We start from the raw sequence: 21,909 nt of genomic DNA on the forward strand, positions 1-21,909 counted from the left end.
TTTCTCTGTAGCTTGGGGAGGAAATGGCACCGGGCCGTGCCCGCCTGGGCGGACAGTTCGCACGGGAGCAGGCGGGAGCTGTGTCTGTCCCGCTTGGAGTGCTCAGGGCCCAGTGAGTTTGCATGGAGCAAGCAGCGCTGGGGGGATGGGCAGAGGGACCCGAGTGAGACCGGCCCCAGCCAGTGCTGGCTTCCGGCCACATCCCGCACCCTCCTGCCTCCACCCCCACCCTGTGGTACCAGCTCAACTTGGCCTTGTGCCGCGAGGCAGGAGTTGGGGCTCAGGGAGGGCAGGAAGGCAGCTCCCTTCCTGTCTCAAGTCCTGCCCACCGGCCATGTGGAGGGCCCGTGGCTGGGGCAGCGTCCCCCAGGAGTGGAGGCCAGCCTGGGCTGGGGTGGGGGAGGGTGGGCCGCAGGGCGCACGTGCGCAGGGCTGGTGCTCTCCCAGGGCCTTTTAAATGCACCCTCTTGTTGGAGGCTCACTTGAGGCACGGGCTCAGAGCAGACGGGAACAGCTAATGTAGGACGGAGAGAAAGCCGAAGGCCGCGTGTGTCTTGCTGAATCTCAAACCAAAACGACCTTTTGTTAAGGAACAAACAAGTAAACAAAAACACTGGGGACTATTCCCCGGGACACAGTCTGAGCGAGGCTCTGGCAGAGCAGGCGGCAGCAAACCCAGTGGGTGCTTGGCGGGGCGTGGGGGCGGCCCACACACCGCGGCTTTCAGGGAGCCCTCAGGAGGCAGAGGCTGGGGGGAGGGGCCCTGAGCAAGGCAGGGTGGGTGCTCGGGGGGTCTCAGGTCCTACTGGGGCCACCAGGGGGTGGAAGGCAGTGTTCAACCTGCAGCCACGAGGCGGGTGCTGTGACAAGGCCAGCCAGGGGCGGGTGAGAGAGGCTGGCCCAGCCCTGAGAACCACCGCCTCCTGTACTGGACTCCTCCAAGCGTTCAGGCCAGACTCACCCCTGCTCCTCAGAGCAGCCCTGGCGGACCCTGGTCCCTGCTCCCTCAGCCCAGAGATGCGGCAGCCCTAGCGACAGTCCAGCTCGGGGGCTGCTAACAAGGAGGCCAGTGCCAGACCCCCCCTCCCCTCCCACCTGCTCCCCAAGCCCCGGAGACGCGGCAGCCCTAGTGTGGAAGCAGGACTCTGTCCCCACGGCCCTGCCCCTTCCCCAGGGACCCTTCCAGCCTCGTAGCTGGTGGCCCTGGCAGGCGGCGGTGCAGCTCTGCTCCAGGTCTGGCCTTGATCTGCCTCCAGCCTGGGTGGGCCCTGGCATTCCGGACAGGGCGGCTGTGGGCGGCCGCTGGTGCCGCGGGTGTCTAGGTGCGTCCGGAAGCATTTCCTTAGCGCCTTCCGCTCCATGACCCAGCAGGTGTCGGGCTCTGCAGCCCGTCTTCCTGGCCCATGAGCGGGGTGGGCTGGGGCCGGAGCCCTCTTGGCTCTCTGCCAAACTCATCTTCCCATGCCCCCACCCCCAAGGGGACCAGAGAGTGCCCACCTGCCCCCACTGTGACTGCCCCGTGACCCTGTCGCCCTGTCACTGGGACTGGGGATAGCAGCCATCGCGTCCTAACGTCCTCTGGCTCAGCCCCGCGGACCCGACACTGGGCACACAGAGCCAGCCCTGAGCCTGCGGCTGCTCCCCAGCGGGGACCCTGCCCTGAGCTCCTTCTGTGCCCTCCAAGGGAGACTCAGTCCACCCCTGCTCCTGGGCTCTGCGTCCGCGAGGGTGCAGCCCCTGGCAGGGGCGTGGACAGCGCCAGCCCTCCTCGGCCTCCTCTGGGGGTCTCAGAGGGCAGCTGGTAGGAACAGCCCCTTTCGCGAGGCCATTAAGTGGGCTAATGACCCGTGTGGGCTGTTGCCCATCCAGCTGTGGCCCCGCCTCCCCCGTGCTCGGGAGCCCTGCTGCGCCCTGCTCACCACCTCGTCATTGTGCGGAGCCACAGCCTTCTGGGACGGGGCTGGGGCCTGGGAGCCCGTGCTGCCTTTCCAGGCCCGCCTGGGACCATGCACACAGCAGGCAGTTAATACTTGCTGGGCATCAGCCCCAGAAAGTCTCCTTGAATTCCGGGCTATGGAGGGACTGGCAGTCCAGGGCACTGGGGTGAGGCAGTTGGTCCGTGGGCTCGGGGCTCAGCCAGGGATATGAGTCCTGCAGACCCCCGCCTCCTTCCTGGCCAGGCCACCACCCTGATCTCTCTCTCTGGGCCCCGATAGCCACTCGGGTGGAGCACAGAAGTGGGTGAGTGGCAAGGACTCTGTCACCCGAGCAGGGGGAACCTGGCCCCCAGCTCTGGGGGTGAGGAGGAGGGGTCTCGCCTGCTCTACCTGGGGCCCAGGACTCGGGGAAGGGCGAAGCTCCCGGGAAACCAGAATGGTTCCCAACCCTCCCGACACTGTCTGGGACGGTGCCCGGGGCAGCTTCGGCCGTCCACACACCCTGGGGTGAGCTCTTCCCTGCCGGCCGCAGGGCTGTGGGAGAGCCCCCGCCTGGAGTCTTGGCTCGGTGTCCCTAGAAATGGGCCGGGCCTTGAGGCCCCTCTATCCTCACCCCAAGGCCTCCCGGGTCGGCCAGCCGGATCTCAAAGGCGGACGCAGTTTGGGCCACAGACCCCAGGGTGGAGATCAGGGCCCGTTTCCAGGAGAGGCCCCGCAGAAAGAACGAGAGGAGGCAGGGGTGTGGTGTGGCTGGATTTAATTCACCTGCGAGTGAGCTCCCAAGGGCCAGGGCGAGGCCCCTGCAGCCAGACAGCTCCACCTCTCCAAGGAGCCGGAGCGGAGCCACGGGCAGGACGGGGCACCTGCCAGGGCAGTGCTGGGGCGGCCCGGTGCGCAAAGCTGACAGGCAGGCGTGCGCGGGACTCACACGGAAACAAGCCCCGGGCCCCACCAAACCCCGAGCTGTCGTCGGAGATGCCCGGGCGCGCCGGTTCCACCACCACCACGGTTACAAACCAAACCAACCAAAGCCCAGCTGAAGGGCGGCTTGTCTTCCCACGGCTTCAGGCTGGTGAGTGCGGAGTGAGGCCGGCCTCACACGAGCCTGCGCCTCTTGGAGTCCCTGCCCATGTCGTCCTCCTGCGCGTCCTCCTCGCAGCCCAGTGGGGACACCAGGTTCAGCAGGGGGTCCTCGGAGGCTCGGCCGAACAGAGCCAGTAGGAGCGCCACGCCGAAGCCCGTAGCGCGCTCACCCTGCGGGCACAAACCCGGGCTGCCAGGCGCCCCCCTGCATGGAAGGGGCCTCCCGGCAGCCCCGTCCCACCCCTGCGCAGTCCCTGGAGGCTGAGCCAGAGCCCCGGGCCTTCCCCATTGCTGCCTGTCACCTCTGGGCCACACCTGGGGGCCAGGCACTGGGCACAGCCCGCAGTGTCCTGGTGGGAGAGGGGAGCACGAGACCAGGACTCCTGGGCCTCCTGCTGCTGATGGGCTGTTCTGGGGGCCTCAGCTGGCCGGGTGTTTCTGCAGAGCGGAGAGGGTCTCTGCACGGTGTGTGTGTGGGGGGGGGGGGGGCGGGGCGCGAGCAGCCCCGGCCAGCGGGGGGAGGGGACACTCACAGCGTGCACGGGTGCAGCAATGTCCAGGTGGACCCAGACCCCAGGCCAGTCGAAGCCGATGTGCGAAGCGATGAAGAGACCAGCGCAGGAACTGGGGCTGTTGTCTCGGTCCTGGGGAAGCCAGGAGGAGGCACTGGGACCCCCATTCCCCGCAGGAGGCAGGGGCTCACCCCATGGGGACCCCACAGCCTGGCCACGGCCCCCCACCGCGGGAGGCCCTGGTGCAGGGGGAGGGGATACCAACAGGCCCCAAGGGGTCCCCGGGTCACACCCAGGGGTGGGGAAGGGACACTGGCCCGAGGTGCCACACCTACCGCCACCGAGTTCTTCATGTCGGCCACGGCCGAGGTGAACTCGCTGAAGTGCAGCTCGGGGCAGTAGACCAGCGGGTGCACCAGGTCCCCACACTTCCTGCCGGCTTTCACGCAGGCGGCCTCCCACTCGGCGCTGTTGGTGAGCACTGCCGCGTGGTACTTGCCTGTGGCGATGCCCTGGGAAGGGGAGCGTGAGCCGGGAGCAGAAGGAAAGCAGAGCCGTGAGCTGGGCTTCTGGCTCTGTCCCGCGCCCACGCTGAGCTCCGCCAGCCTCCGTGTCCACCCGCGTCCACAGCGGCCCCGCCCCGCCTGGGGTCAGGAGGAGCGCAGGCTCCCTGGCGGCGGCACCCACCTGCGCCCCAGTCAGCGTGGCCATGTCCAGGATGATGTCAGCGCCCAGGTCCTTGCAGGCGTAGGACACGCCGTCGGCCAGCACCAGCCGGCCCTCGGCGTCCGTGTTGTTGATTTCCACAGTCCTGAGGGGCGAGAGAGACCCCCAGCTCAGGGCTGCGACTCCCAGGCACACTGGGAGCAAGGCCTCTCAGGCCAGAGCAGCCACACTTGGGGTCCCCGTTCCAGTAGCTCCCTTACCCCGCGAGGCAGGGACGGCCCTGCACCCCACGGCAAGGCGGGCGCTGGGGGCAGGAGCACAGGGCGTGCGGGTTCAGGGCTGGCCTGCTGCTCTCTGCACCTCCGCTTCCCCGGGGGCGGGGGCGGGGGCGGCACAGGCCAGCACGGGGGCAGCCTTACTTTCCAGAGTACAGCAGGTGGATGTCATCCGGCCTCGTGGCTGCGGGCCCCACTGAGTTCTCGGCCAAGCAGAAGACGGCGTGGAGGTTGTCTCTGAAACCCTGGGGGAGACGAGGACACAGGCTGCAGTTAGCGGCTGGAGGTCCCCAAAGCCGGCAGGAGGCAGGCAGCGCCAAGGGCAGCTCAGCTCGGAGGTCACAAGTAGCCACCCGCCCCGCCCGCTGCCCACAGGCCACTGCTGCCTGAGACAAGCCCTCCTGCGGATCCGCCGCATGGTGCGTGCCTGGTCTCCCTCGTCGCTGACCTGGGCACCCGCTCTCCTCCCGCCGTGGACACGGCCCACTCCGGCCTTCCTTGTTTCCCTCCCCCAGCGAGACACAGTCCCTCTCGGCGGCGACCAGAGGTGTCAGGGCTAAGGCGGACAAGGGCTAACGGGAGTACCTCGGGCTCTGTAGCGGGGATCTTGCTCCTCGGGACCCTCGGAATAACTGTTGCAGCCCGAGTGGAGAGAGGGCCCGAGACCACCCACTGCCGCCAGTCTCACCGCAGCCCACCTGCTGGGGCGTCTCCTGGCCAGCCCGTCCTCCGCGCCAGCACAGACCCCCGGCGGGAGTGCCGACCAGGGCGGGATGGACAAGTCACGGACAGCAGGCCGCGTGGCTCTTCCAAACCTGCTCGCCCACCCTGATGCACTGCTTCCCTGCAGGACCACCCGCCCTGGGGGCCCGTAGCCAGGTCCCCTGGCACCCTTTACCTGCTCACCTGCCAGGGAAGTGGGGCTTGGCTGAGCCAGTGGGGCCCTGGAGGGAGGGGCTGGGACCGGGAGCTGCCTACCCACGGCCCAGCCTGGGGTGCCAAGCCACGCGAGTGCCATGTTGAACGCTGGGCGTGTCCCCTCGTGAGAGTCCCCAGCCGGCGAGGGGGCAAGAACGCGTGTACACACACACCCCCACATGCACACGCACATGCACACGACAGTCACCCCCAGGGCTCGGGGAAGCCATGGCTCATGAGCCCCACAGAGTCTCAGGCAATGCCAGGCAGGTGCACTCCAAATGTGGTGCCATACCCCAAATCCCGCCCAGGTCGCCTCCTCCCCTCCACCTCCAGTGAGCACCCGCCCCCGCCCCCAGCAGTCGGGTACACGGGGTAAACCAGGAAGCCACGGCAGACAGAGCTCCTGATCCGTGGCAGGGACCACGCCCATCTGAACCACAAAGGATCTGCCACGACCTTTTTGTTTTCTAAGGTCAAGCGTGCCACGAGGGAGCCAGGCCTCACAGGCAGTGGCCGTGGGGGACGGTGGCCTCTGTTCAGTGACACAAAGAACTCTGCCTCTCAAAAGCTGGCCCGAGAGAGCTCCCCCGAGGCGGGAGACCCCAGCTTGGGACGGTCAGTGTGCCCTCTTCATTCTTTGAAAGGCCAAGCAGAGAGGGACACCCGCCGAGCAGGCTCAGGAGGGCTCAGCTGGGGCCTGCAGGGAGGGGGCGGGGAGAGCCGGGGAGGGGCCCAGCGAGCAGGCAGTGGCACCGGCAGTGCTGGAGCCTCACGCACCTGCTTGATGGCGGCTCTGAAGGCCCCCAGGATGGCGGCAGCGCCCCCGCAGTCTCGCTTCATCCCCGGCATGGTGGTCTGCAAGCAGCATGGAGGGAACAAGAGGGCCGTGAGCCACGCAGACACGGAGCCCACCCACCACGGGGCTCCCCGGGCCCGCCCAGAGCCTACCGCAGGCCACCTGCCCCGCTTGCCCCCCTGCCCCTTCTCTGCGGCCCCAGCTCCCTGCCTCTCTCACTGTCTCCCTGGTTCCCACCCACTGCAGACCACCACTCAGTCCGGCCCCTGCCACCACCTTCAGCAGCCCCCTGCCCCTCCCCCTGCCGAGCGCTCCTGTCTCCTCTAACCCTGCCCCCTCCCCCCGCCCAGCGCTCCTGTCTCCTCTAACCCTGCCCTTGGAGCAGCAGCTCCTGGCTCCGGAACTCTCTGCCCTCCAGCCCGCAGGCATCCAGGGTGCAGGCCACGTGGTGAGGAGCACCTCCCCCAGGCTCCATTCCAGGCCTGGTCCCGCCTGCGGCACGGGCTTCCTCGTCACTCTCTCCAAGTGCTGGGGCAGCTGCACCCCCGACACATCCGAAACAGGCCTCTGGCCCCCACCGCACACGGCCACCTCCTCCAGGTCCCCGTCCTGCTCCGCCTCCCAAGAGCTCCGCTCTGCTTCCGTCTCTGTCGCCCCCACAGGCACTGGCCCCCTCCCTCGGGGTCCTTCTGCCTTCGCCGGCGACACCGACGTGGAATCTGCCTTCACTGTGACGTGGCCAGGCTGCAGCCCCGCCAGCTGTTGGTCTCTGCCTCTTCTCCACCTGGCCCCGGCTCTCTGCTCGTGGCCACCCTGCACCACTGCCAAGGTCGATGCGGCCTCTCCCCGCCTCCACCCAGGGGATACTCATGGGCCACGCCACTGCCAGCTCCACCACCAAAGACTGGGGCTGCCAGACGTGGGCACACCGAGGCCGTGGTCCGGCCATGCGGGTCAGTGCTACTCTCTGGCCAGCTCTTAGCTGCAATGAACAGCAGGCCCTCGGACCTCAGTGTCCGTCCGGGCCTGCAGTATGCCGAGGGATTTGGGACCCTTACCATCTTACACGGGGCCTTGAGGCTCAGCGGAAGTGTTCAGATCTAAACCGAGCTGTTTTTATAATAGAGCCAAGTGGAAGCGTCCCCCTCGTGCCAGCGAGGAGAGACTCCTCTCTACCCACACTGCCGGGAAACATCACCACCCGCAAGATGAGACAGCCGCGCGGGGGACACCGGGCCGCCTGGCCCCAGTGCCTCATCCCCGCCGTGGCTGGAACAAACCCGGGCAGATGCAACTCGCCGAGGCCTGGGGTTTCAGCAACCCCAGCCGCCATCCTAATTCTCATAACAGAAACGATTCTCGCGGGACTTCCGGTGTTTGTCTTTTCTGTGGAGCGGACGCTCGGTGCCAACAGTGCACAGGCCGTGGTGTGTAGCCGCACAGGCGCCTCGGCACCAGGTGCTCCAGGTTCTTCTCCACGCCCGCCAGGAAAGTAAGGCAAGGCCAAGTTCACTGGAGAATGTCCTTGGGAGGCGGTATGGTTAGATATGGTAAGGTTAGGTCAGCTTCGGTTCGGTTCGGTTCTAACCATCCCAGCCTTGAGCGCACCATGCTCAAGGCACCACTTGCGCCTGGAGAACCATGGACAGAGCCACGGCGGGGCCTGCGACTTGGCGTGCAGGCATTTTCCCAGAAAGGGAACAAAGTGATCCTGCACGTCCAGAAAACACCTGTGGTTACGGCATCACCAACGGTGGCACGCGAGCTTTCAGGGCTATGGCAGAGTTCCGGAAAACTCGGATCCAGCGGCTGCACGGCTTTCTCACAACCAACCACGCGGCTGATGAGGGGCACGGTGACGCCGATGCGGCGATTCTTTGTACGAGGAAACGTGTCCCACGTGGAGGTTCCACGAGCCACCCTTGGCACGCAATGACAGGAGACCACACGCTCGAAGCCCAGGGTGGGCCTGCGGATCCCACCGTCCCGGGGCACGACAGTTCACGGAGAGGGCTTCAACCAACACTTCAGAAACCGCTGTGCGCTGCGTTTTGGGGTGACAGTAAAGAACGCCCGCGGCTCCGGAAAAGGCACTGAAACACTTCTCCCCGCCGAGACGTCTTCCTGGCCCCACTGCAGACACCGCGCGAGGCTGAGACAACTGGAAACAGGTCCAACGCAAAGGCAGACACGTCCCAGCCGTGTTCGGCACCCAGACGCCGACGTGTGCAACGACGCCCCTACTCTGAGTGCTGCTGGTCCTTTCTCTCCAGAGTAGCCACTTTCGTAAAACTATCCATGTTGACGTGTCACGGGCTTATGTTTTATTTTCAAGTGAATAAAGCAAGTTTTGCATTTCTCCAGTATGGTAAGAGCAAATGGGTGCCATCCCCGGGCAGGGAAGGCCTTTGGGGTCAGTACCACTCCCCGGAGTGCAGGGGCCCCAGGTCCCGGGTCTGAGACCTGGCGGTCCCGCCGCCCCCAGTTTCCCTTTGCAAGCTCTGGAGACGGAGCCGGGATGGCTCCTCCGGGGCGGCGGCGCGCCGGGCCTTCCGGCTGGCTTTCTGAGAAGCGGCAGTTTGTGGCCACTGGGAGAAGGCTTGCTGAGTAACAGCTTCACGGCGGGACCCGTGGGTGAGACCGAGGGCGCTCAGGTGAGCACGGGGCTCCTCCTGCCAACCGCGGGAGCCTCGGTGCCCAGTCCGATGCCTGATACACAGTGAGAGCTGGCAAAAAGGCCTGCCGGCTCATGCCAAGCCGATTCGGAATCCTTCCCGGCACACAGGCAGGTGCGCTGGTTGAAAATGGAAAACTGTCATCTTGCTGGTGCCGAGACGCCGGCCACTCTGTGCCTCCCGGGGATGCGGCCAGCAGGACCCCGTCTTCAGAGGGGGCCTGGAACCAGGGAGACACTCCCCATGCTGCCAGCTCTCCCCACCACCCCAGACCATGGCCGCTCTGGGGCTGTGTTCTCCGAGGCACAGGCGACACAGCACGGCTCCTAGGTCACCAGCACCAATGCCACGAGCCAAAGGCGATCCGGGAAGGCCTCAGGCCCGCCCCGGCCTCCATCAAGCCGCCGTGCAGAACAAGGTCCGACCCGAGGAGAGCAGACCCCACCGCCCTACCAGCCAGACCCTGGCTGCCTCCAGGCAGAGCGGGGGTCCAGCGGGAAGGTGGGGTCGCTGAAAGCAATGGTGAACAGACTGAAACTCGTTTGCTTGTTATTATCACACGCGCTGAGGTCTCTGAGCAGTATCAGTGACAAATCACCCTTCCCGCAAAACCTGCTGTGGGTCGGGGTAGAAACCACCGCTGTGGTCCAGCCGTGTCTCCATCACACTAAGCGGGGGCCTCGCGGGCACCCATCGCCACTGCTCCCCCTCGCAGCGCGGCTCTCCCACGCGGACCTCAATCCCAGCTGCACAGCCACACGGATACGAGAGCCCTGTGGCAGGCAGGGGCAGTCGGGGTCCCCGGTGGCCAGGAGGTCACGCGTCCCTGAGGTCAAACAGTGGACTCCACTCGAAACCTCGAATGCAGTGAGCAGGGGCGAGCGCGGGGCTGCAGCCCCTGCCGCCCGTCAGTCTGCGGCGCTGGGCGTGCGAGAGGCATCAGGACAAATCCGGGGAGTTGAGCACGTGGTCAGACTGCACTTCTGGTCTCATGTGGGTTCTCGGGAGTCTCCGTCGCACGCTCCCATGGCACTCACTGGTCCTGAGTACCTGCGTGTCTGTTGCTTCAGGCTCAGAGTGTGGCTCAGGTTTGTTAAAGCGTGGCGTCTCGGATTGACTGCGAGTGTAGACGGGGTGACAAACGCGGCTTCTCTCTTGCGCGTAAACATGGAACATGCGAGCAGCTCAGACCCAGTACAGGAACACGAGGGCCACTCCCGCTTCCACGGGGAACCAGCCTCGGCCAAACCTTCTTCTATTAAGAATGCATTCGTACTATTTCAAGGGTTAATCCATGGCTCTCTGCTTTATTGCTACTGCAATCGTTATTTTTTGTTTTTAATCTTTTCACTGGCGTGATACACACGGAGTTTAAAGACAGTGTTGATTTTCTTCTTCCTTAAACCTTAACTTTTACCGGGTTCACTTCCTGCTCAGTCCTGAGAATCGCTGTGCTGTTTGGAGGAGGAGGGACCGAGGAAGGGTCGTCTCCCGGGAATTAAGCCCGAGGTGATGCGCACGTGAGCACCGGGGCGCCCAGCCCGCCGCACACCCTCCGCCCGACACAGGCTCCAGGATGCCCAGGGGGAGCTGCGCGGGGCGGTGCCACGGGCCCAGGGGGACCAGCGGTGCCAATCTTGTGCGTCTACACAAGGGTAGAAACCCGGTGCTGTACGAGAGCTCTTCCCGGCCCCAACGCCGAGAGCTCGCTCGCGCTCTCACGCGTGCCAGGCTGCGTGCCGCATGGGCCGCCAGCCTTCCGGCCTGTTCTGGATGAGCTTGGCTTTGCCCTTTCGTCGAAGCGTCCTCTCCTTCTAGACTCTCGTCTTCCGGGTCTCCTGGGGCATGTGCTTCTGCTGCTTCTTCCCAGACTTCCCAGGGGCCCTGAGCATCCGGCCCCGGGCTGTGCGTGGCGGCCCTGCCCTAGAGTGCAAGGAGCGAGCCCGTGGACGCCGTGTGGGGCGCAGGCTGGACACAAAAGCCCTGTGACCAGCTTCCTTCTGGGACATTCCGTGCTTCCAAGAAGTTGCTGGTTTCCAGGGTGGGGGTGTCTGGGGAAGACCCCGTCAGCACTCTCTCCTTGGACGCCCGGGGGACTCCCGGGTACAGCATCCCGAGTCCCGAGTCTTGCCCTCTGGGCTCCACAGGACCAACGGGGTGCTGGGTTCCTGCGCTCCTGATTGCAAGGGGGCACAAAACCCAGCTGCCCTGCACAGGGCGTCTCCTCCTCGGATGGGGAGCTGGCTGCACCGGCTTCCCCCGGACCCTGCTGTCGCCCGCGATGGGACTGGGGCCGGCCCACCCCCGACCCACGCTCACCTTTCCTTTGATGCTGAGGCCTCCGGTGTCATACACGATGCCCTTGCCCACCCACGCGATGGTCTGTGTGGCTCCGTCGGGGGTGTGGCTGAGGACAGCCAAGGCCGGGGGATGGACGGCAGCTTTGCCGACGCCATAGATGCCTGCAAGAAGCACAGGGCAGCTTGGTGAGGGGCGGGCGGGGCTGCGTGGACTCCGGGACGGTCCTGGAAACGCTGGGTCCTCACACGGGCTGGTATTTCTCTAGGAGAACTGCCCAGCCGGCCGAGAGAGCGAGAGAGTGAGAGCGAGAGAGCGTGAGAGAGAGAGACGCCCCCACCGTATCACCTCCGGAAGAGCAGACTACAGGATGAGAGGATTCTTGGGAGATGCTCCAAGACCGCTCCGCCCATGCGGACCCTCTTCCCGGAGCCCTCCCTGCATAGCGGCTGAGCACGGGCCGAGCTCCCTCCCGCCTTCCCCGCGCCCCCGCCTCTCCAGCTCAAGGGTGGCATCTTCTCAAGGAAGCCCTGGCCTGCCTGTGGGTCCCCCAGCCACGGGTGGGAGCCCGCGGCTGCCCCAACTCCTCCTCAGCCCACAACACCCACTGCCAACGGCACCTCTTCCGTGGGGCTTTCCCCCACCCAGGCCCGCAGTGGGCACAGCCAGGGGGCACTTCTCAGGGCGGGCAGGGTCGGGCATCTCAGCTCCAACCAAAGGACACAGCGCCTAGTGTCCAGTCCTGAGACTGCATTCCAAGAAAAAGGCATCTGCTTCTCTCCCGTGTGCCCGCTCTCTCACTCTCGTGCCCCGGGGCATCCAGCGGCCCTGGGGAGTTACTGCCGCGTCCATCACACAGCACACTGCCAGCCAGCCCCGCCCACGGAGCTGATGCGGATGTGCTGCCCCTCCGCCCCTCTCTCCTGGGGAAATCTGTCTTGCAACCATGGATCTGCTGAGCCCTCGGGTTCCCAGGCCAGGGGATGTGCATCTGGGGCACTGGGGTGGGGGTGGGGGCTGTAAGAACATTCGGTTGGTGAGGCCGTCCGTGCCGAAGCCCTGGCGTGGACAGGGACGTGTGTATTCGAGGACCAGAGAGGCCCTGTGGGCTGGCCGGGAGCAGGGCTGTGTGGGGGCTGCAGAGGCGCAGGCAGGGGAAGCACTTGGATCCCACGGCTTCCAGAATCCAAATCCGAACCTGGACGGCTGCGCCCCCCCCACCCCCCGACAGCTCTGCTTCCCAGGCTCTGGCCTGGGGCTGGACACGGGCTGCAGCCTCTCAGGACACGGCAAGATGGAGTCCGGGAGAGTCAACCGGTGCCAGACAAGTGCCCACGCCCCGAGCCAAGACCCGCAACGACGCACAGCCCCCTCCTACCTCCAAAGCCCCTCGTCTTGAGCTCCTCGTCCCGGATGATGGTGGGGGCGATCCCCAGTTCCTTCCCAACCTTGTTGATCTCCTGGACAAGTTCGTGGAAAAAAACAAGACGAGCGCAGGTGAGGGTGGCTTTGGTCAAGTGAGGCCCGGCTACCTGCACGGCGGGAGGAGTCCACCCTGGAAGGCGGCCACCCCTGGACTCTCCTGGGAACCCAGGAGGGAGGGCTCCCCCTGCAAGGCCCCCGCGTCCAGCAGCTCAGGCTGCAGCCCTGCGGAGGCCTGGAGGCCTGGGTGGACAGCGGCGCTCCCCGGGCTCCTCTGCTTCGCCTGGGGGCCCAGCTCACTCACCCCAGTCTGGTCCCTGCCCCCGCGCCGGGGCTCACCCACCTCGAGGAAGGTGTCCGTGTTCATCTCACTGCAGGGCGTGTCCACGATGCGGGCCGCCAGCCGCACACCCTCCGTGGCGCTGGCTAAGCACTGGGAGAAAGCGAAAGGCTGTCACGAGGGCCCTGGGGCTGGGTGGAGCGCGTCCCCTTCTTGTCCACCTCCTAGGAGCCCGGAGGCATCAGGGCACTGGCTGGCTCTGGGAGCCCGTGGGGCTGCTGACGGGGCGGCAGGGGCAGTGGGAAGGAAGGCAAGGCCCACGCCGCCTGCCCCTCCCCATGGCCGTGACCCAGCACGCTGGCCTTGCACAGCCTCGGCCAATGCACCTCTAGATGTACAGGCACCCTCGGCCAGGGCCCTGACCTCACAGACTGAGGCCCAGTTTCCGTTCCGAGCCTCCTGTCCTGCTCCTCGCCCCATCTCCGTGAAACTCCAGGGCACGGAGCTCTGGGCACAGGCGAGGCAGCCCCCGTGCCCTCTGTCCGGGGAGCCAGCCGTCCCCCCAGGTTCCGCTTGCTTTTGCAGACCCACCCCAGCACCGGAAGGGGGAGGGGCCGAGAACAGGAAGGACCCTGGGCCTCGCGGGGCTTCAGACCCGGCAAGCCTAGAGGGCACAGACGTGCAGACAGGCTGCACATGTGCCGAATCGGGCTGCTCCCCGGGTGCCCGGGAAGGGCCTTGCCCCAGCTGAACCTGGGACACCCCTGCCCCTGGGCCCCAACGTCCGTGGCCAGGCTCGGAAGTGGCGAGTTCTGCCTGCCACAGCACAATACTGACAGCAAAGCCCGTGTGGGCTTCGGCACGACATCCGCCCTCCCCCGCTCACCCGAGGCATGTCGTGCAGGGTTGACACTGCCCCCCAGCCAATGAGAGTCTGCCCGCACCTGCCCAGGTTCTTCAACCCCCACGGCTGGGACTTGAGGGTCCCGGCCCCCCGTCAGCGGGTGCTCATCCTGTCTGGGACTGGTCCCAAGGGCAGTGGGCATCACCTCCAAGACCCCAGGCAGAAGCAGGGTGAGAGGGCAAAGGACGAGGCTGTTTCCTCCTCCTAACTCCCGTCCATCTGTACCGTCCATGTTCATGGTGCGAACTGCGTGCCAGGCACTGGGCCAGATCCGAGAGCTTGTGATGGCCGAGGGCCTACGGCCAGCAGAGGCCATACACACGGCTTCAGGAAGGGGGCCCAAGCTAGGGTTTGCTGGCTGGGTGCTGGGGGGAGAGGGGGCATGGCCTTAAGAAGGCAAAGCAGTAAGACACAAAGTGAGGACCAGGCACCCTGGGGGGCGACAGAAGGGAAGAACAAGGGGCAGGGGCTCCGTGGGTGGAGGGCAGGGTGGGTGTGGCCGTGGTGCAGGCTGCCCCTGTGGGCAGAGGAGCCCTGGGTCAGGCCCACGGGGGAACCTCAGGGTGGGGGCTGCTCATGTCAAAGTGCACCACAGGGCAGGGCGGTCGTCACCATGGAAACACGACTGACCGGGCTTGTCACTGGCCAGGTGCTCACCCAGCACAGGCCCCACAGCCCAGAGTCTCAGACAAAGCCAGGCTCCCGCGGAACCTCCACACGGAGCTGCCCAGGCCGCCCTGGGGCTCCCTGCGCAGGTGCAGCCCAGGGCCGGGGTCTGCGCGGCCAGACACCCACTTGCAGCGTGGACACCTCCACCGGCCCGTTGTCCTGTCCCACCAGGAGAAACTCCACCACGACCGTCTTCTTCTCCGTGCGCCGAGACGCCCCCGAGCGGCGAGTGAACAGCGGGAAGACGCGGGCCAGGGCGCAGGCCGAGGCGAACACGTCGGGCTGTTCACAGACCATCTGCACAGGGAGAGACAGGGGCTGAGGGGCCGCAGGGGTGTGGGGGCGTGGGAGTCCGGGCCAGCCCCTTGGGTCTCCCTGGAGCCACAGAGAGGCAGGGAGCGCCAGGACAGATGTCAACTGGGCTGGCTCGGGGCACCGTTTGCCACCAGGGTGAGGTGGGGGCAGCCACCGGGCCCCTGGCTCTGCTTCCGTGTGTGCAGGGCAGAGGTGGTGGTGTGGGAGGTGTGCGCCCGTCTCTGGGTCCCCCCGGGGTGCGGGGCCCAGTGTGCTGGGCTGGGCGCGGCTGCTGCCAGCGGCACTCACCAGGATGCACCGATGGGCGCCGGGCGGCAGGCAGGTGCGCACCAGCCGGGTGATGAAGTGGGCGGCCGAGGGGCTGTTGTGTCTGCTCACCCTGGAGGGCAGGGCGGCCACCGTGGCATAGTTCAGGTACAGGGGACAGCTGTCCGTGGGGTTGGGGTTGAGGGTGCCCAGGGCGGCCTGCCACAGCTGGAGGGGCGGGAGGGAGAGAGGCACGGGCGTCAAGTTTGGCGGGCACGGACGGAAGGGCCCTGCCCGAGGGCGTCCCTGCAGGCCCCTTCCGCCCGCGTGCGGGGTGGAGGCCGTCGGGGCTCACTGGCCGGTGCGGCCGCCTGTGGTTCACACACTCAGCCCCGACTGCACGGGACTGGGCCGCCTTCCCCCGGGGCGGGGACGGGCCGGGGCCTCCACCGCGAGGCAGGTGGGCAGCGGCCCAGGCGTTTCTGGGAGCCAGGGCCCGCCGGGCGCAGCTCCCACGGCGGGCGCGGAGGCCGGGGCAGGCCGGGCCCGGGCGAGCGGGCGGCGCGGCGGGGCCTGCGCGCCCCCGGCCTGGGCCTCCGCGGCCGGCGCATGGCGGCGCGGCCCGCTCACCTCCTCGGTGACCCGGGGCTGCAGCTTCCCGCGGATGTGGCTCCAGGGCACGCGGTGCAGGTGGTGCAGCTGCCCGAGCAGCAGCAGGGGCCGGCTCTGCGGGTCCGCGTCCCCGGCGCTCGCCTGGAACTGCAGCCCCACGTTCGCCATCTTCCCGCCGCCCGGCCGGCCCGCCCGGCCCGCCGCTCGCCCCGCCGCCCGCCGGGCCCGGGCTCGGCGCCGCCCCGGCCCGCCCGGCGCCCGCGGGCCCCGCCTCCCCCGCCGCCGCGGGCCGCTCGCGAGAGTGCGCGGCCCGCCCGGGGCGCGAGGGGGCGCCGGCCGGGCCGGCCCCGAGGCCGGAGGCCCTTCCGGGACGGCCCGAGCGCTGGCCGGGAGCCTGGGCCGCGCCGCGCGGGCCCGGGGGCCCCAGGCCGGGGAGGCAGGCTCGGGGCGGTGGGGCGCTTCCCTGCCTGGGCTGGGGCCGGCGGCCCGGTCCGCAGAGGCCTCGGGGTCGAGGGTCCTGGGCCTGGGGGGGGGGGGGACAGAGGCACTGCCTTGGGGTTGGGGAGGGCTCCTGTCCACGGAGGGTCACCGGTCCACAGCCTCGGCGAGCCGCCCCACGGCCCCCAAATCCCATTTAGGGAGAGGGAGTGAGGGAGGGGGATGGCACCCCTGGCAGCCCCCGAGCCCCCATGGGAAGGAAGGGGTCTGGGGGAGGGGTGGAGGAAGGAGGTGACCCCCCACCCCCGCCCGGTCCTCACTCCTGATGGGGCTCCCATAGAGGGCTTCTGCTTCAAAACACGAATCTTACCCCATGCTGCCCGCACCTGATTGTCCAAGGCCCGGCCAGCCCCGGCCGGTTCTGTATGCCACTTGTGTGGCTTTGAGCAGGATCTGCACCAACAACCTCAGGGCACCGGGCGGCCCAGCCAGGACTCTGCCGTGGCCCTGGGCACTCTCAGCCCACCTGCTCGCTGCCCCTGGCCAGCTCTGCCGGCTGCCCCAGCACCCCGAAGGCAGGGCATGCGGCCGCCTGTTCTCCCTCCCCAGCGCCCGCACCCTCCGGGAGCCGCAAAACAGCTGTTGAATGAGCGGAGGGAATTTCCGACATAAAAGTCCGTGCTAATTGGCTCTTATTTTCTTGGAAAGATTTTTGCCGCTGAATGTTTTCACACATCCGTGAAGGGTACTGAGAGCGCCTATGCAGATCCCTCACTTCTCCCTGTGTGCAAACACGAGGCAGAGGGTGGAGGCGGCGGGCACCCTCCCGATGAGGACCAGGCACGGCCCGGCTCCCGGGGGAGAGTGCCCCGCACAGCAGTGGCCGGGGCCCCCGAAACCAGTGTGGTTAGCGCAGAGGGCTGGGAGGACAGAGACAGATGGGCAGCGGCACACTAGGCGTGGGGGAGCCGGATCCTGCAGTGTTGTGTGTGGGGAGTTGGAAGCTGTCGGCCGCGAGGTCGCTTGGAGACTTGAAGAACAGGCTGAGTAATGAACCCCAAAGGCCCGGGAAGGGTGGCCAGGGGTTCAGTGCACCCAGCAGAGCAGGAGCACGTGCCAGTCGGAAGCCAACCTCCGTGAGTCTGGGCTTCATCCACCCCTGCACCGAAGAAATCCAAAGTCAACAACGCCCAGGGGAACTGTTCCACTGCCGGGCCTGCCGGCTTCCTGGCGGCGCGCACGGTGACAGGACAGATGGTAACCCGCGCCAGACCGTGTTTGTGACGGTCTCCATCCAGGGCTTAGCATGTATTTCACTGTGCACGAGAGGTTCACCTCTATTTCATTTTCTTTACAAATGAACGTTTAAAATAAATGGCCGGTTCTTCGATGAAACCCAAGACGACTTGAGGAAGGGGTGAGGAATTTCTGGAGGACACGGGACGAGCGAGGAAGTTTCGGGGTGCAGCTGACCGTCTAGGACACGTGTCTGGAGCCTTGTCAGGTCAGACAGCCCCAGGTGTCTACTGGTGCATTTGCAGTTAAATGTGCATCCACTCCAGCTTGGACTCCGCTGGGACACCCACAGGGTCCCCGACCCCATTCTACCTGATGCAAACACAAGGCCCCGTGCTCCCTGGTGCTTCCATTGGACATCCACCCCTCCTCTCCGTCATTCGACGCTTATCCAGGCTAAGTTCTGAGTAAGGGACTCCAGGTGTTGTCAGGGCACGTGCTGTGTGTGTGTGAGAGAGAGAGAGGGAGAGGGAGGGGGAGGGGGAGGGAGGGGAGGGGAGGGGGAGAGAGGATGAGGGCACTTCGGTTTGTGGGGAAACAAAATTCTGAATTTATTTGGGTGTGAGAAACTTTGGAAGCCACTCATCCACGTGGATTCTTCAAGAAGTCATAGAAAATGTATATTATGTCAAAATTATGCATGGATTTTGCATTTTTTTCACACCAGAAATAAATGCATCTTTTCATTCCCTGTCCAAGTGTTGTAGGATAAAATCGATCAGGTTTGTGAGCTGGAAGACCACGCCTTCACCACGCCCCGTGTGACCGCATGCCTACCTGACCACACCTGTGTCCACCTGCCAATCAGGCTAATTAGCCACGCCCCTTTGGAAGTGGATTAAAGGCCTGGGACACAGTGGGCCCGGCCCATTTTCATTCTGCCCTGGACCCGCTTGCTGCCCTGCCCTTCGGGCCACCGGCCCCACGCTCCCCCCGTGGCTCCCGGTGCTCGGTGTGAACCCAGATGTCCGTGTCTCTTTCAGACAGGGCCCTCGCCCCCTGTGCATTTCTCTCACTGAATAAAAAGCTTAAAACTGACCATGCTGCCTCGGTCACTTATGCCAGTATCCAGAATTCTCTGAGGCAAGAGCCCACAGGCTTATTAGCATTGCGCATTTATTAATAAGCACCTGTGTGCATGTCTGTGTGGGAGGGGGGACAGGGTGCGAACCAGCCGCTCCCATAAAATAACGTCCCTGGGAGCAGACGGAGTCGGCAAGGCTCCCCCAGATGAGGACGGGCCTTGAGGGATGGGGTCACAGGGGCAGTCTGACTCCTGACCCCACCCCGCCAGGGAACTGTCCGCAGAGGCCTGGCATTTGCAGGACGTGGCCTGCTGGGTCGATGCCCTGAGCTCAGATGACTGGACACGGGGGGGCAGAGCTTGGGGTGCGTTTGGGCACCTGCACGGCAGCCGTCGGGACCAACCCGTGGTGGAGGTGGGGGCGTGCCTGCTGGCAATGATCCCTGCTCCCGAGCCCAGAGGACGAAGAGGCCAGCCCAGTTCCATCCAGAAACAGCTGGCCGGCAGCTGAGACCAAGGCTGGGACACTGGCTGGGCCGCCCTGAGCGCTGGACCTCCAGCCTTCCCTCACCATGTCCTGGGTTCCTGGACACCAGGGAGTGCCTCGGGGACACGCTGACTCCGTGGCCCCCGACACGCCACCCACGGGTACCGAAGGTTCCCCCAAGGAAACAGAGAACTCATTGCCACAAAAAGCACACGTCTCCGGAAACCTTGAGAAACGCATTAACTCGAGCGGAAGTTGAGGTGCTGGCATAATGGACAGGTGTACACCCGGCACCCAGACTCCTGAGACGGCACTTCAAAACCTCTGTGGAGAAATGGGATTAAAAGGTGAATTCAGGGGCCGGCGCTGCGGTGTAGCAGGGGAAGCCGCTGCCTGCAGTGCCGGCATCCCATAAGGGCTCTGGTTCAAGTCCCAGCTGCTCTACTTCCGATCCAGCTCTCTGCTGTGGCCTGGGAAAGCAGTAGAAGGTGGCCCAAGTCCTTGGGTCCCTGCACCCACGTGGGAGACCCGGAAGAAGCTCCTGGCTCCTCTCTCTCTCTCTCTCTCTCTCTGCCTCTCCTTCTCTCTCTGTGTAACTCTGACTTTCAAATAAATAAATAAATACATCTTTAAAAAAAAAGTGAGTTCACTTTGGTGCAAAATATTTTGAAACCCATGGGTATTGTTTTTGAAGACCCCTTCCTATGCATGGAATTCAAGATTTTTTTTGCACCAAAATAAACTTATCTTTTAATTCTGTTTTTCCACATTTTGAAGCACCTTAAGATACTGATTTACACACCTACATGTGTGCACATTTTTTTTGCATCATTTAAATGAAGTCGCACACACTTATCCCCAAATATCTGAGTTGTAGCTCTTCGCTAGTCCAGTTTCAATATCCTGACCAGGCCACTGCCTAAAATACAGAAGGCACCGAAATTTCCTTATTTGTCCCCATATGTCCCTCGTGGCACTACAGCCACAGTCCAAACAAGGATCAGGCGTTCCCCGGGGCTGTCAGCCTCTCTGCTCCCCCGCAATCGAGAACAGTCCCGGCCGTGTCTCCGGTGACACCGACCCGTCCCAGGGAGGCCTGGCGGTGCACACGTGTGGCGTGTTCCCCACTGCGGCTCCGTGCCCCACTCCACCGGCCACAGTGGGCTCCAGGGGTTAAGTGGGGCCGGCCAGACCCCTCGTGGGAAACGCGTGCGTCTTCCTTTGATGATGAGTAGAATTAGAAACGGATTCCACTTTATGATCCGAGGAGGGACACTTGAGACCACGTGCAAGGAGACTTCAAAACGCTTGTGGGAAAGTGGAATCCAAAGTACGAGTTGATTATGTCGGTGTAAAAGCAGTGGAAACCTCTGCCTGTGTTTTCCTTCATCGCATACATTTTTCATGAGCTTTTTGAAGGCCCCTGGTATGCATGGTTTCAAATTTGCATAAAATTAACTTGTCTTTTAATTCCACTTTCCACAAAGCTTCTGAGGCTCCCGATAACCCCTTCCCCAATGTCTTCAGTGTGCAATGATGACTCTGCCCGAACCCAGCGCGGGTGCCAGGTGGTCACTTTGTGCCGCCTCGCTACCTGGGGGGAGGGGGACTTCAGGCGCCGACCCTCCCCACCCCCGGTCCCCAGAACTGGCCACCCCGGTCCCCAGAACTGGCCACAGAACTCGTGGGGCCCAGTGCAAGATGCGACTTATCCAGAGAGCACCGTGAGGGTGGACCAGACATGGGCGCACGAGACTCCCACGGCTGCCCCGTGTGCCTGGCTCAGGCCACCACCCCACGGGCCCCCATCAGGCCAGGGGGAGCCTCCTCAGACTGGTTCGGGGGTCTTCCGAGGACGCTTGTCCTCTCTGGAATAAGAGGGTCCACAGGCTCACTCCGCTCCTTCTCGGCCTTAAATCTGGAAGCAGCCATTTCTCCGAGAAACGCCGGCCACCGTGGGGGTGGCTGGTGAGAACCCCAGCCCCCCGCGCCGGGCATGCTGGCCCCCCGCAGGACAGGAGTAGGAGCTGCTTCCCGAGTCCTGCCAGGGAAACCCCACCGTGCAGGGTTCACGCTCAGCTGCCTGCCTTCCGTCTCCAGGTCAGCCCCTCCCCACCGGGGACGTGGCTCCCATCACCGTCCTGTGGACCCTCCTGTGCTGGCCCTGCCGCTCTCAGCCACAGCCTCTGCCTCTGAGATCACCCGACTGTTCAAGTGCGTACCCCCTCCCCCACGTATCCAAAGTGGGGCGGGGATATCGATGGGAACCACATTTAGCTCAGGGTAGGGGTCCGCGTCTTCACACACGTGAGACATTTCTATCGGCCCAAAGTCACAGCTATACAAAGCCAGCCTCAGCCAGGCCCCTGGTCTCCCCCGGTCCCTCCCCTCGGGAACCACTTCTCATGAGCTTTTGGTTTATCCCTCCTGTCACTTTTGGGGACACAAATCAGGTTCCATATATTCATGGGTCTTACGCAAAGGCTACAGAGTGCGTGTGATCCTTTTTTGGCGGCCTTGTTTGGAAAGCACGCGTGTCACCTGTGCAGACGCCGAGTTCTCCCTCCCTGCTTTGGGGGTGGGGGTGGGGAGAAGGCGCTAATCAAGGTGGAGTCGCCGGCGCATTTATTAACAGCAGCGACGTCGGGCTCCGCACTCCAGCCCACGAGGGGCTCCGGCAGGTGTCCGGTGGCACGGCTTCTGTGGCAGTAACTGCCCCCCAACGACTCCTCGTCTCGGGACTGCGTTTTAGTTCCCTCTCAGTACCAGCAACACCTGCAGCTGTGGACGTTCTCAAGGGCACACCGGGGGCCTGGGGAGTGGGAGTCGGCGGCGTGGAGGCCAGAGCAGCCCGCACCTGCTCCCCGCAAACAGCCCAAACGCACGCGTCGCGGGCACGTGGTGCTCTGGGCCGAGAAATCTCCTCTTGAGGCGTCTTCCCTGTGGGACCCTTTAAACAGCATGTTTCTCTCCAGTGCCTGGTCGATGAGTCAGTCTTCAAAAGCCTGAGTCACACTTTTAATTTTTTTCCCAGAAGCGTCCCTGTGCTCGCT

At 64.9% G+C, this 21,909-nt stretch overlaps 1 protein-coding gene and 1 long non-coding RNA gene across 2 annotated transcripts; one reads left to right on the plus strand and one right to left on the minus strand.

The window, feature by feature from the left end:
* Positions 1-2,677: 2,677 nt before the first annotated feature.
* NPEPL1 (aminopeptidase like 1) lies at positions 2,678-15,922 on the minus strand. Its single transcript, XM_051835076.3, has 12 exons — positions 15,630-15,922; positions 15,042-15,227; positions 14,565-14,735; positions 12,929-13,018; positions 12,542-12,623; positions 11,185-11,327; positions 6,172-6,249; positions 4,618-4,718; positions 4,220-4,343; positions 3,868-4,044; positions 3,554-3,664; positions 2,678-3,191 (listed from the first exon to the last, which is right to left on the minus strand). Exons 1-12 carry the CDS (start codon positions 15,777-15,779, stop codon positions 3,033-3,035), a joined length of 1,572 nt encoding a protein of 523 aa, XP_051691036.1. The 5' UTR covers positions 15,780-15,922; the 3' UTR covers positions 2,678-3,032.
* Positions 15,923-16,909: 987 nt separating this feature from the next.
* On the plus strand, positions 16,910-18,383 carry LOC138844181 (uncharacterized). Its single transcript, XR_011379724.1, has 2 exons — positions 16,910-17,752; positions 18,045-18,383. It is a non-coding gene; the product is annotated as an uncharacterized LOC138844181 (long non-coding RNA).
* The last annotated feature ends 3,526 nt before the right edge of the window (positions 18,384-21,909 follow it).

This window comes from Oryctolagus cuniculus, chromosome 11, assembly GCF_051225735.1.
Source record: "Oryctolagus cuniculus isolate XC-2025 breed Fujian yellow rabbit chromosome 11, ASM5122573v1, whole genome shotgun sequence".
Lineage (NCBI taxonomy): Eukaryota > Metazoa > Chordata > Mammalia > Lagomorpha > Leporidae > Oryctolagus > Oryctolagus cuniculus.

What these genes read in the sequence shown, in the direction of transcription:
- NPEPL1 (XM_051835076.3), bottom strand. Translation starts at nt 15,779, where the DNA reads ATGGCGAACGTGGGGCTGCAGTTCCAGGCGAGCGCCGGGGACGCGGAC. An exon ending in GCCTCAGCATCAAAGGAAAG is followed by an intron (nt 6,250 to 11,184) that starts GTGAGCGTGGGT and finishes TGCTGCTTGCAG; the next exon opens with ACCACCATGCCGGGGATGAA. An exon ending in CCACGCTGACTGGGGCGCAG is followed by an intron (nt 4,045 to 4,219) that starts GTGGGTGCCGCC and finishes TCCCCTTCCCAG; the next exon opens with GGCATCGCCACAGGCAAGTA.